The 14269-nt window shown below is 42.8% G+C and overlaps 1 protein-coding gene across 2 annotated transcripts in view; it reads right to left on the reverse strand.

The window, feature by feature from the left end:
* LOC102812047 (very long-chain acyl-CoA synthetase-like) overlaps nt 1-13398 on the reverse strand; it is a 64594-nt gene extending 51196 nt beyond the window's left edge. For both annotated transcript variants that reach the window (XM_006831662.1, XM_006831661.1), the window contains exon 1: nt 12921-13398. In XM_006831662.1, coding sequence (XP_006831725.1) covers nt 12921-13398 — 478 coding nt within the window. The remainder of the gene's footprint in view (nt 1-12920) is intronic.
* Between the last annotated feature and the right edge of the window lie 871 nt (nt 13399-14269).

The following is a 14269-nucleotide window of genomic DNA, read 5'->3' on the forward strand; positions in this document are numbered from 1 at the left end:
CTAATTGAAAGGTCAAAAGCCACTCTGTGGGGGACAGTTGTGGCTGTCTGTTTCTGGAGAGATTACAGCTTTGGAAACCGTGTAAGGCAGTTCTGCTCTGCCCTAGAAAGTCGATATGAGTTGAAATCAAAGCAATGACACTAGGTTTTGGTTATTATTAAAAATAAAAGGAACTGTAAGTAAGCAGATATCATGGTGGATTTCAGTTCAAGCAACTTAGTTAGTATCAGGCATCATTGACTTCACTCATGTTTCATTTAATTTATGATCCCTGACCTTCCACAGAAGTTCTTCCATGTGAAGAGGTAGCCATTGCACAGTCCAAGTTCCCTCCATCTCCTCTGGGCTATTTTGTAGATTTTGTCATTTGAGCATTGGCTTCAGGTTCCAGTGAGTCACCAGCCATTGTAGGACTCACTGTGGCAGCCTTTCTTCCCTTAACCCAAATATGCTGATATGAAAATTGACAATTGAACAAAAATTCTGGTTATGAATGCTGCTGATCGGTTATTTTATGTTTAATGTCTTTTCTTTCTTAAGTCTGATACACATGGGATCACGTCTACATGTTTTCTACCTCACAGATGACTTTTTTGTAATTCTTATTGTGAAGTCTGCACACCAAAGATAACTGATATATAAACCAGTTTCTGTGGGGTCAACCCTAATTCATGTCAACCCCATGTGTGTCAGAGCAGAACTGAGCTCCTCAGGGATTTCAGTGACTGATTTTTCCACAGAAGATCACCAGGCCTTTGTCTGAGCATTATATGAGTGGACTAGGACTGCCGAGCACATTAACCATTGTTTGGTTAGCAGCTGAGCACATTAGCCATTTGTACCACCTGGTGACTCCAACTAGACATATAGGCTCATATAATTCTATTTGTGTGCAGGAGTCACCTGTGAGGCTGGAAGAGAAGCAAGACTGGGTAGAGGGAGAGATTGAATTGCAATGCAGTCACAATAGCTGCTTCTCTGAGGGACTCCAGCTATTGGGTAGTCTTACAGGATTGTCTCAAATTAAAGTAAGTGGGCTTTGCCTTTATGCCCAGTATTAGCCAGCGATTAGATGCAAGTTGTGGGAGGGGGTGCTTGGCTTTTGGTCAATGACAAGTCCTGGAAAGGGTCTTGGCTGAGACTGGTCAGCTCCAACACTCACTGCAGTTTTGGAATGAATTTCTGAGTCCTGGTGTGGTGCTGCAGGATAATGCACCAAACTCATAGGCTCCTCAGAAACCCTATACAGGGTCTCTATGAATCCGAATCAACTTGATGGCACTTAACAACAAACAACAATCACAGTCCGGAAGAGGGAACTGGACAGTGCCTTACGGCATCTGGAAGTGCCACGACACTTCTCATCCTTACAGATGTCATTCTCAAAGATTTAAAATGTTCATTTATAAGAAGAGTGAAGAAAATCAAAGATGAATGTCAACAATGAATCCAAAGGACTAATGGATACCGTGAACGTCGGCCTCCATGACTGAGTTCTAGAAGAATTAGATGGTTTTCAGCTACTTCTATTAACTGCTCGAAAAGGAACCAAAATAGGGAATCTTGGACAGAGTGAGAGGAAAATGTGGAACAAAACTTAAAACCATAAAAAAGATCAGGCTCATTGGTTGGATAGAAACTATTAGAGTCCCTGAGACTATGCCCTTTACTCACCTATCAAGCTTGGAACAAAATTCACCTCTTGGATCAACTTCTAGCTAAACAATTGAAAGGCCAATGTTCTTGTTAAGTTCTATCTTATCAGTTCTGACTCATAGTGATCCTGTATAGGATTTCAGAGGCTATAAATCTTCACAGGAACAGAAAGCCTCATGTTTCTCCCATGGAGCAGGTGGTGAACTCTAACTACCAACTTTGTGGTTAGCAGTCCAGTGCTTATCCTGCAGAGCCACTGGGATCCTAGACAGGCCTATAAAGGGAACAGTAACACCAAGGAGGTACTCATTTCTCAGAACAATAGACCATATGAAATCTAAAGAGCAGCACTGCCCAGGGATAAAGCTCAGAAGACAGGAAGTGATATGAAAGATATTAATGAAAATGGCACCACAGGCGCAAGTGGGAAGAGTGCTGTTACATTGTGGGGAACGTGAGCCATGTCACAAACCATGTCTGAATTGCTGAATAAAAAGTCAATTTGTTCTGCAAACTCTCACTCAAATCACTAAAAGTTAAAAACATGTGTATTTGTACAAAATGCTTACTGTGTAGTGGTTTAACACACATTATTTGATTTAATTCTCACAACCACAGTTTGATAAGTAAGATATGAATAACCCTGTTTCTGCAAAAGAAGAAAGAGTCTCAGCCTCTACTTTCTGGATAGGCTGGTAAAGAGATTTGTACTCATATATTCACATCCTAATATCAGTCCTCTTTTCTGCATGTATTAATATTGAGCATTAACTACAATTCATATTTTTTTTTTCATTTAGAAATCTTGGGTGGCCAGCATTAATAGCAAACCTCAAAAACCAGAAAATAACAAAGGTTAGTGAGGGTGTGGGAAGATTGGGACCCTCATACAATGCTGGTGGGACTGTAAAATGGTGCAACCACTGTGAAAAACAGTGTATGGTGCCTCCTCAAAAAGTTGGAAGTGGAAATTCTGTATGACACAGGAAAACCACCACTTGGTATAGATTCTCGAGAAATAGACCCATGACATTATGAATAAATGTAAGCACACTCATGTTTATCAGTAGCAAAAGGATGGAGACATCCTAAATGTTAATCAGTGGATGAATGGACGAACCAACTTTGGTACCTAGGCACACTGGAATACTATGTGACACTGAAGAAAAAAGGTGGATCTGTGAAACTCCTCACAACATGGATGAACATGGAGGACGTTATGCTGAGAGAAATTAGTCCATCACAAAAGGACAAATATTGTATAAGACCATTATTGTAAAAAGCCAAGAAAAGGTTTTCATGCTAAAGGAAACATTCTTTGATGATTATCAGAATTTGTGGGGAAGGGGGAGTAATTCACTAGTTATAGGGTAGACACGTATTAACTTGGGCAGTGGGGAAGGCAATAAATAACAAGAGGGAGGTTTACAGAAGAGTGATGAAGGCAGGGGAAGACTCAGGGAGGAATGCAAGAGTCAAAGGGAATAGAAGTAAATGCTGTTATAGATGCAGAACATACATGTATATGGGTATTTATCTTTGCTGCAAACATGTCCATGAATGTGGTGACACATACACAGGACAGAATTATGAAAACATCCTAAACATCACCAAACACCTTGAAGAAATGAGTTTCTGGGCCTGGGGGCTTAGGACTATAGTTTTGGGGGACACCATGGTCAAGCAGCATAACATAATCTACAAAGACAATGTTGTACATCCTATCTTGGTGAGTTGTGACTGGTGTCTTAAAAGCTCATGACCAGACATCTGAAGTGCAACAACATGGCCTTTCCCTGTGCTGAGGAAAGAAAAGTGATGAAAACTGAAGACACTTGGAAGCAATGAGGCCAAGGGACTAATGGAACCTGTGAAGGTCAGTCTCCATGACCCTGAGACAAGGAGAACTAGGTGGTGTCCAGCTACCATTACCAAAGTGATCACATTAGAAGGTCCTGGATAGAGTAGGAGAAACATGGAACAAAACTCAAAATTACAAAAAAGACCAGGCTTATTGTTCAGAAACTGAAGGAACCCCAAGACTATGACTCTTGGCTCCCCTTCAACTCTAGAACCAAACTCACTCTGGTGGCTCCATTTTCAGCCAAGCTGTAGATAGGAATATAAGGGGACAACAACACTACCGAGGAGGCACACCACAGAACGGACAATCATTGGAGATCAAAGGGGCAGCATTTACTGAAGGACAAAATTCCGATGGGTTGGGAAAGAAGGAAAGAAAACAAAAATCAAAGGGAGGAAGTGGGATAAGTGATGCTACATTGAAGGGGTTGAAATCATTGAGATGAAACTAAGTGTATTATTTGTGGAATATAACATTGATGTTCTGCTCTGTAAACCCTCATTCAAGTCACAGTAAGAATTAAAATAAAAAACCTTGGGTGAAGTGCTTCTAAGTAATTCACGACAGCACATTGCTAAGTTGTCTATCTCCTCTGTGCAACAGTTGATCTTGGAAGGACTGTCGATCACTCAATTCTTAAGGAATTGTTGGATATATACATGTACTATTTTAATTGTATGGTAGTAATTTTATACATTCAATTTTAAATTTAGTGTTTGAATACATTCAGGTTTAAAACATTTTAAAGTATTTAAATTTTAGAGGTGTCAAAGTTCTGCATCAAACTTTATGTGGGAACACAGTTCTTGTCTGTTAATTCACTGTAGCCTCTTCATTGATGGCTTGCATTTAGAACACTGTTTTACTACATTCACTTTCTCAAAATTTGAATGCTAAAAAATTGTGTGCTGTAACATACAGCCATAACACTGGATGAGTGGTAGTAAACCACAGTGCTTAAGTGCCTATGAGAGTGGTCATAGTCCACAGACAAATATCCCACCAAGGAGAAATTCTAGAGCTAAGGGAAAAGGGGGGTGTCTTCCATAGACTGGTGCTGCCAGAGGACCTTCCCAGATTCGGCTGTTGGTCCACTGTGGGGAGAAAGACAAATCTTGAAAGTGAAGAGGTGGAAGGGATCCTGGAACTTATCTACTTTCAAGAATTTCCTTTTCACCTTGTTTGATAGAAACCACTCTTCTGCATGAATTCTTCTGTGAGATGGAGTTTAAGGCAGCTCAGGTCACTGTTTAATCATTCTCATGTAATTCTGCCTTCCAGTGAGGATAATCTACCTCTTTTGCAACTTGACCTATTTGTCCTTGTTTTGGCTTCAGAAGGACTCCTGGTGTGGAGCTGCAGGATCAGCACTGGACTGTGAAACACAAGATTGGCAGTTCTCCTCAGAGACCCTTTAACGGGTATACTGAGTGAGGACTGATTCGACAGCACCTAACAGCCACAACATGGCCTCAGAAACAATATGACATAACCTAGAGACAGCTTTTGTTTCTCCCTATAATCCTTTGTGAATTGAGTCAACAGCTCCAACTATGGGTTCTTAATATGCTGGAGACTGTTAGGGTGATGCAGAACTGGGTAAGGTTTTGGTCTGTTATACATGAGGAATTGGAGCTGGCTTCATGATAGTTAACAACATAATCTTCTCTAAGTCAAGTGAGTTATGGGGCTGGAAGATGGAGCCAGTAAAGGATTCTTCCACAATTTCAGACCCCCCTACTACTTACCACTCCTTGGGTAATCCATGTTGAGTTGGTTTTTGTATAGGGTGTGAGGTAAATGTCTTGTTTCAGTCTTTAGCAGATCACTTTCCAGTTCTGCCAGCACCATCTGTTAAAGAGACTATCTCCTCCCCATACAATATACCTACGCACTTTGCTGAAAATCAGTTGGCTGTATGTGGATGGGTTAATTTCTGGATTCTCAATTTCGTTCCATTAATCAATGTATCTTTCATTGTACCAGTACCAGGCTGTTTTGACCACTGTAGTCATGTAGTAAATTTTGAAATTGGGGAGTGAGAGGCCTCCAATCTTGTTCTTCTTCTTAAGCAGTGCTTTGCTTATCCTTGGTCTCTTTCCTTTCCATATAAAGTTTGTAATTGTCTTTTCCATCTTTTTGAAGAATGTTGTTGGAATCTGGATTGGGATTGCATTATATGTGTATAATATTTTGGACAGTATTGACATCTTCACAATGTTGATTCCTCCTATCCAGGAACATGGTATGTTCATCCACGTCTGTAAGTCTCTTTTGGTTTCTTGTAGTAGTGTTTTGTAGTTTTCTTTGCATATATCCTTTGTTTCTCTGGTTATATTTATTCCTAAATATTCCATCCTTTGGGAGGCTATTGTAAATGGTATTGCTTGCCTAATGTCCTTTACAGTGCTGTCATTGCTACTATAGAGGAATCCAACTGATTTTTGTATGTTGATCTTTTACCCTGCCACTTTGTTGAATCTTCCAGTGATGTTTAGTAGCTTTTTTACTGAGTCTTTGAGGTTTTCTATGTATAGGATCATATTGTCTGCAAATAGTGAGAGTTTCATTTCCTATTTGTCAATTTGGATGTCTTTAATTATTTCTCTATCATGCCATAAAGCTCTGGCTAAGACTTCCAGCACTATATTGAATAGGAGTGGTGACAAAGGGCATCCCTGTCTGGTTCCCATTCGCAGAGGGGAGGCTTTCAGTTTCTCTGCATTGAGAGTGATGTAGGCTGTTGGTTTTGTATATATGCTCTTAATTATGTTGAGGAATTTCCCTTCAATTCCTACTTTGTTGAGTGTTTTTATCAGGAACGGATGTTGGATTTTATCAAATGCCTTTTCTGCATCAATCGATATGATCATGTGGTTCTTTTCCTTTTTCTTATTTATATGGTGGATTATATTGATTGTTTTTCTAATGTTGAACCATCCTTGCATCCCTTTTATGAAACCCACTTGGTCATGATGTATTATTTTTTTGATGTGCTGTTGGATTCTGTTGAGAAGTTTTGCATCTATGTTCATGAGGGATATTAGTCTATAATTTTCTTTCTTAGTGACATCCTTCCCTGGTTTTGGTATGAGGGTTATGCTTGCTTCATAAAAAGTATTAGGAAGTTTTCTATCCTCGTCTATATTCTGGAATAATTTGAGTAGAATTGGTGACAATTCTTCCCTGAATGTTTGGTAGAACTCACTCGTGAAGCCATCTGTTAGGCCCCATTCTTTACCTTCCTGCTCTCTGAGTGATGTAGGACAAAGCATGTAAACTTTCTGTAAAATTGGAAGGTGGGGTGTTCTTGATAGTCTCTTTGGCTCTAACATGGTATCATTATAATCTCAATTCATTCAGTAATTATAGCAAATTTATAAATGTTCTATGTCCTTAAGGAGCCCTCATTAAGCATTGGGCTGCTAACCTAAAAGTCAGCAGTTCAAACCCATCAGCCATTCTGTTATAGAAAGGTGATGTAGTCTGTTGCCTTACAGAGTTATAGTCTCAGAAACCCCAGGGACCAGGTCTACTTGGTACTATAGGCTGTGATGAGTTGATAACCGTGGGTTTTGTTTTTTATGTCCTTATTTACGTCTCATAATGGCTTTGTTTTTCTTAAAGAAAACCTTTTTATTTTGTATTGAGTCAAGGTTTACAGACAAGATCATCCCTTTTACATTCAACAAATAATACATTTTGTTTCATCTCAATGATTGCAAACTCCTCCATGGAACAACAGTTACCCCACCTCCTCCCTGAGGCTCCAATTTCCCTTCCACCCTCCTTCTCGTCATTGTCCTTAGGTCCATGTTGACCCTTGGATTTTGAATGTTGAATGTTCCATCATTCATAGTGAGCATACCTTACTAGTGTTGTTTCCCCCTACATACCTATCTGCTGCTTGGCTGAAAGTTGTGCTCCCTATATATCTGTCTATTGGTTGGCTGAAACAGGGTGTGTTCCTTTGCAGACCTGAATGATAGTCAAGGGCCACAGTCTCAGGTTCCTCCAGTCTCTTTTTGACACTGTAAACCCAGGATTGTTCTTTTAAAATTTTTAATAATTTTGAGTTTTATTCCACACATTTTGCCACTCTATGCAGGACTAAGGTGCGCCTGACCCAAGCCATGGTATTTTCAATAACCTCATATTCATGCGAAAGCTGGACAGCGAATAAGGAAGACCGTAGAAGAATTGATGCTTTTGAGTTATAGTGTTGGAGGAGAATATTGAAAGTGTCATGGGCTGCCAAAAGAACCAACAGATTTGTGTTGGAAGAAGTGCAGCCAGAGTGCTCCTTGGAGGCCAGGATGGCCAAACTTTGTCTCTCATGCTTCAAACATATTGTCAAGAGGGACCAGTCACTGGAGAAGGATATGTTTGGTAAGGTGGAGAGTCCGAGAAAAAGAGGGAGACCCCCAATGAGATGGATTGGCCCAGTGGCAGCATCGATGGACTCAAGCTTGGCAACAGTAGTGAGGTTGGCCCAGGATCAGACAGTGTTTTGTTCTGCTGTGCATAAGGTCGCTATGGGTCAGTACTGATTCGATGGCACTTAACAACAACAATGCAGGACCTTCTTTTCTAATGTGATCCCATTCAGGGCAGTTGGTAGTGGTAGCCGGGCACCATCTAGCTCTGGTCTCAGGGTCATGGAGACTGATGTTCACATGTCCCATTAGCCCGCTGGACAAGCTGATTCCAAGCATCTTCAATTCTCATCACACTTTTTTCTTCTGCACATTGAGAGACCAATAGCTGCAGCATAGACGGCCACTCATGGATGCTACTCACCAAAGAAGGATGTAGGACATTGTCTTTGTGTTGTGCCATCTGACCACAGAGTCCCCTGAGACTATGGTCCTGAGCCCCCCAGGCTCAGCTACTCATTGCCTTAATATGTTTGATAATATCTAAGAAGTTTTTATCATTTTGCCAGGTGTAAGTCCACCATATTCACAGTGGTGATTGCAGGAAAGATAAATATTCATGTGCCAATTTCCTCTTTCACACTTTTGTATATCTGTGGGACATATCAATGTATACATATACGTGGTGGTGGAGATTATGTGCTGTGGGGTCAGTTCCGATGCATAGCCACTCTGTACAGGATGTCCAAGGCTGTAAATCTTTATGGGAGCAGAAAGTCTCATTTTCCTCCTATGGAACAGCTGGTAGTTTCAAACTTCTGATTTTCAGTTAGCAGCTAGATTCATAACCGCTATGCTACCAAGTTCCTTTACATATACATACACATACACATACAAGTATACACACATTCTACTCTTCTTCAAATAAGCATTCAGCATGTGTCTCTGTCCATGTATCTACCCACAGATTATTGCTATTCCAAGGTTATCTAGATCACTATTTACCTCTATTCCCTTAGGGCTTGTATACCCCCTGTGTCTTCAACTATTTTCATAATACTTCTGTCAACCTCCATCTTCTTGTATACTGCCTTTCTCTGTCTTGTATGTTGCCCTCTTCATAACCCAAGTTAACATGTATCTACCCTATAACCAGTGAACTGCTCCCCTTCCCTCTCAGCCCTGGAAACCATCAAAGAATGTTTTGTTTTTCTCTTTCAAACTAGAATATTTGTGGGATTCAAAAGCATATGTCTGACTTTTCCACACTTATCCATTCAGCCTATATTTCAATGCGTGTATCTGTGCCCAGAACACTGTTGTTTCAGTGTTTGTTGTTGTTAGGTGCTGTTGAATCGGCACCACACCTCAGGACCTTTTTTTGTTGTACTGTCAAAAAAGTGATGAAACTAGACTGGTTGTTTCTCAAGGCCCAGCCCTTAGGACAAGGAGTCCTGGTACCAGAGTGGATTAAGAGCTGGCTTGCTAACCACTTGAGGGGAGAAAGATGAGGCTTTCAGCTCTCATAAAGACTACAGCCTCGGAAACCCTATACAGGGTTGTTATGAGTTGGAACTGACTCAGTGGCACATATCCAACCAGCCCTCAGGACACCTGCTTTAAAACCATGTGGGGATAGGATGGGCCTTGATACAAAAGTACACATTCTTGGGACATACCATAGTTTTAGTGGGTTGAACTCAGGAGTCTGGTTTAAAAAATAATATTCCTTAGGCTCATTATAATTCCTTTGATTCGGTAGAATTCTCTCCTACCCTAATTTCAAAGAACTAAAACTCTGTCTATTCAACTCTGTCTATTCAACAAAATACACATGGGCACTTACACATACAATCTTGTTCACATTATCTTTACAGTAACTGTTTTAGCACAGAATGTGATCCTGCATTTTTCACAAAGGTATCCTGGTGATTTGAAAATGCTAAAAGCTCCCAAAGGTCTGCCCTCTGTCAAAGGCCACTTCACTGCCACAGAACATCTTGTGTCCACGGGGGACTCTGGTTCAAGTTTGACTTGAATATAAGAATTTCATTGCAGTCTTCATGGGCACCGACTTAGGCAGAATGTCCTATCACAGAGGACCATTGTCTGCATGGAGCGTAAACCCCCTGGTTATGATTCTGAACACATTACAGAACTAGCTATGCTCTGTTACAACTCTAGTCAATACTGAAATGACTCAAAACCAAAAGATAACAAAATGCCCTCAGCTGCCATGGAGTCAATTCTGACTCCGGGGAATTCCAGGTGCTTCAGAGGAGAACTGTTCTCCATAGAATTTTTAGGAAGCAGATCACCAGGCTTTTCTTTTGAGGTGCCTCTGGGTAGACTCCAACCTTCCAGTTAGCAGCTGAGTGTTAGTTGTTTAACTCCCTTGGGACTCCTGAAACTCTGTCACAGTCATTTAAAGCTGGACTTCCTTTTCAGTAAAACTCCAAGTAAAACTCCAACCCACAATCAATGCCCCTGGGAGCAGTAGTCAAGACAGCAGATCACACTGGAGAAATTGCTGCAAACGTCCTCTTTAAAAGGTCAAAAAGCAAAGACAGTGTCAAAAAAGTACATAGGGTCACTTTGAGATTAGTTTGCCTGATCTAAGTCACTGTATTTTCAATCATCTAATATACTCCTGGGAGTCCTGGTGTGGTGCTACAAGATAATGTGCTTGAGTGCAAGGTGTGTTTGAACTGCAACGTTGGCAGTTCAAGTCTACCAACCGCTCCTTGGAAATGCTATACAGGGTCCCTATGAGTCAGAACTGACTCGACGGCACTTAACAACAACACCAATACACTCCTTGGAAATCCTATACGGGGTCACCATGAGTTGGAATCAACTTGACAGCATTTGACAAAAAATATATACATATGAAAACTGGAAATGAATAAGGAAAACTGGAAAAGAATTGATGTATCTGAATTATGGTGTTGGGAAATAATATTGACTACACCTTGAACTCCCAGAAGAATGAACAAATCTATCTTGCAAAAATGCTCCTTAGAGTGAGGCTAGGGAGACTTCAGCTCCCATACTTTGGGCATGTTATCAGGAGAGACCAGTCCTTAGAGAAGGACATCATGCTTGATAGAGTAGAGGGCAGTATAAAAAGAGGAAGCCCCTCAATGAGGTGGATTGACACAATGGGCTCATAGACCATGAGCTCAAACATTGGAAGGACTGAGGATGGTGCAGGACCGAGCAATGCTTTGTTCTGTTGTACATAGGGTCCTAGGGGTTGGAACCAAACAGCACCTCACAACCACCTTTGATCTGCTTCACTGACTTCTGCAACACCAAACAAGGAGGTATGTAGTGGTTGAATAGCTCCTGAAGCAGTATACAGGCATAGCAGTCCTAATGCTTCCAGTCAGCTGATTAAGTAATAGGCTTAAGAGAATCTTCTAGTTACAAAGTAGGGAGCTTTTCTTTCCCCCCCCCCCCAGGCAAACATGAATTGTTTCATAGTTGAAAACATATATATTTAAGGACCTCTCCCTTCAAATAATTTGACTGCCTTTAACATTGTCACCCCTCCCACACCTTTTCAACTTCTTTTGGAGATTATTTATTATGCCCCATAAGACAGGTGTGTAAACGCCCTGGTTTCCCCCAAATGAACTGGCATCTCATTCTTCTGTGACTCTAAAGCAAACTGCTGAACTTGCCTTAGTTTTCTTAATTATGAAATAAGGAGGAAAACCAGGTGGCTGCGTAATTCCTTTCAGCTCTAACACTACATCCCTGAAGAGGAAGACAGCATGATGAAGTGGAAGACCATGACCTTTGGATTGGGCAGTTTCCTCAGTGTACAATGGGGGGTGATGCTACATTCTCTCCCAAGGTAATGAAAGCACCCAACATAGAATTTGGTAAAGAAAGGCATTCCAGAAAGGTGAGCTTTCCTTATTCCTTATGCCCCAACATGGTGCCTTTCAAACCACCCTTAGTTAGTCTCCTCTTACTAATAGAACAAGAACCAGCCTCTCTGGTCCTTACTCATGAGCAAAGGCTAGCCTTCTGGGAAGGGAAAACCACCTGCCAGTGAATATAAGTTCTCTGTTGCTTCCTCACCTGGGTCCCCACTGTAGCATGCAGTTGTCTGGTTGAAGTGTGGCGGAAGCAACTCTAGACATGAAGGGATCACTATCACTAACAATGCAGTGGGGCTCACAGTGGCACTGCAACAGAGCCCTAAAGTCTTCTCCTTGGGCATCAGGTGGGGTCTCCCCTCTGCATGCTAACCACACCTGAGAGCTGGAAGCAGCTGTGGAGACTGCCTTCCAAGGAAACCAGAGAACAGAGAGGTGAAGTGATTTTCCCAAAGCTACACACTGTAGCAACAGAAGTGAGGAAATCTCTCAGGACCCACTGGCTCTCACACCCTCTGCATTGAAATGTCAATGCTGTAAGTATTGGTGAGGAGTTTGGACTTTGCAGGTCTGGAGCCCATTATGAGTCAGAATCCACTCCATGGCACATAACAACAACAGCCGTGTCTTTCCTTCTCCCTCCAACTCTGTGACCTGGGTTATAAGGCTTCCTCTGTCTGGGGCCTGAGTGGCCTCATCTATAAATGTCGGAAAATAAATATTTCTTGTTTTGAGAATTCAAAGCAATTCTGTATGTATATTGTTTATCAGTGCCTGTTATAGAATAAGCTTCAACAACTAGTAGTTCTAATGATCATTAGGAGTCCTGGTATGGCCCTGCTGGATAATGTGCTGGACTGCAAGATCAATTTGAGCCCCAAGGTTGTTAGTTCAAACCCACCAGCCGTTCCTTGGAAACCCCATACAGGGTCGCTATGAGTCGGAACCGACAATAGCACTAACAACAACAATGATCATGAACCACAATTTCAAGCCACCTTTACCATTCTCTTCCTCTATATTCTTCAGTACCCATCAGAACCTTGCTCATCAACCACCCATCAGCCCGTCCTTGGTTAGCCAAGGCGCTGAGATGGTCCAGTGTCAAGGCGAGGGGCGTTCCCGGGGGCTCACCTGGTGAGGCCAGTAGTACTTTCGCCCCGCAGCACTGGAAGCAGTGCAATAGGGACTTGGCGCGGATGTTGTAGTTGAGGCACGACATGGCACAGCCCAGCTTAGCCAACCCCAGCCACAGCCACACGTAGGCCGGCTCATTGCCCATAAAGAGCGCCACGCAGTCTCCCTGGCGCAGGCCGAGGTGGTCGTGCAGTGCCCGCGCCACCTGATTGCTGCGCCGGTCCACGTGCGCGTAGGTGAGCGTCTCATCGCCAAAGAGGAGAAAAGACTTGCGTGGCGTCTGGCGGGCATTCTCCAGGAAGATATCCAGGATGGTCCGCGCAGGCTGCTGCTGTCCGTAGCTGTGCAACTTCAAGGCCATGCGTGCCACCCGGAGGAAGAAGGTCAAGTCTTTGAAGAAGTAGGGATAGCAGAAGTGCACCAGCAGAGGCAGGAGCAGCAACCCCGCCAGAGCGGTGTAGATGGCGGGCAGCATAACGGTGGCTAGGTCTCCCGTTCGGGTGAGGGCAGAGAGCGCATACAGCTTTGCGCTGTGGTGGACTCGGGAGTGAAGGCGGCGAACTGCGGGGTGGTGATTGGCGGTGGGACGCCCGGACTCGCAAGAGGCTGGGGCGACAGCGTCTTGGCTGTCAGCACCACTGTAGGCTTCTAGTTCGGGGCAGGTGGAGTGGTGTGTGTGGCCGGGGAGTTCTGGGTGGGACCTGCCGGTTGAGCCCGTCCCCTGATGGAACACAGCCAGTTGCACTCCTTTGGCCTGGCGGGAAGGTGGCTCTGCAGCTCTCATGGGGTGTTGGCCAGCTCTTTGCCTGAATTTGGAGATCTGGGGTCAAGTCTGGACTCCCTGTGTTGTGCTCTAAGTGGGAGAACATTATGCCTTGGAGACACAGACCCCTTATCAAAATTGTGATGCGAAGATGCACTTGAGAGCGTTTGTCTCTGTAGCATAAGTACAACACTGTTAACCCCAGGGTCTAGGGTTCGAGCCCACCAGTCGCTTGGCGGGAAAAAGAAGAGGCTTTTCAGTCTCAGAAATCTTATACAGGGTCGCTGTGAGTCAGAACCTACTGGAAGGCACTTAGCGGATGCGGAGGCTAAAAAGGCGGGAATGCACTCACAGGGCTATTATTATTTACTGTTACTACAAATAGAGTGCCTTATAGACGTGCTTTGCAGAAGAAAGATGAGGCTCTCTGCTCTGCAAAGATTTATAGATTTGGAAACACTATACAGTGTAGCTATGAGTCAGAAACAACTCAAAGGCACATAAAGACATCAACAATAGATATGATGCATTATCAATAAAATAATTATCAATAAAATAATATGTGTGACACAAGGAAATCTGG

This window comes from Chrysochloris asiatica, unplaced genomic scaffold, assembly GCF_000296735.1.
Source record: "Chrysochloris asiatica unplaced genomic scaffold, ChrAsi1.0 scaffold00004, whole genome shotgun sequence".
Lineage (NCBI taxonomy): Eukaryota > Metazoa > Chordata > Mammalia > Afrosoricida > Chrysochloridae > Chrysochloris > Chrysochloris asiatica.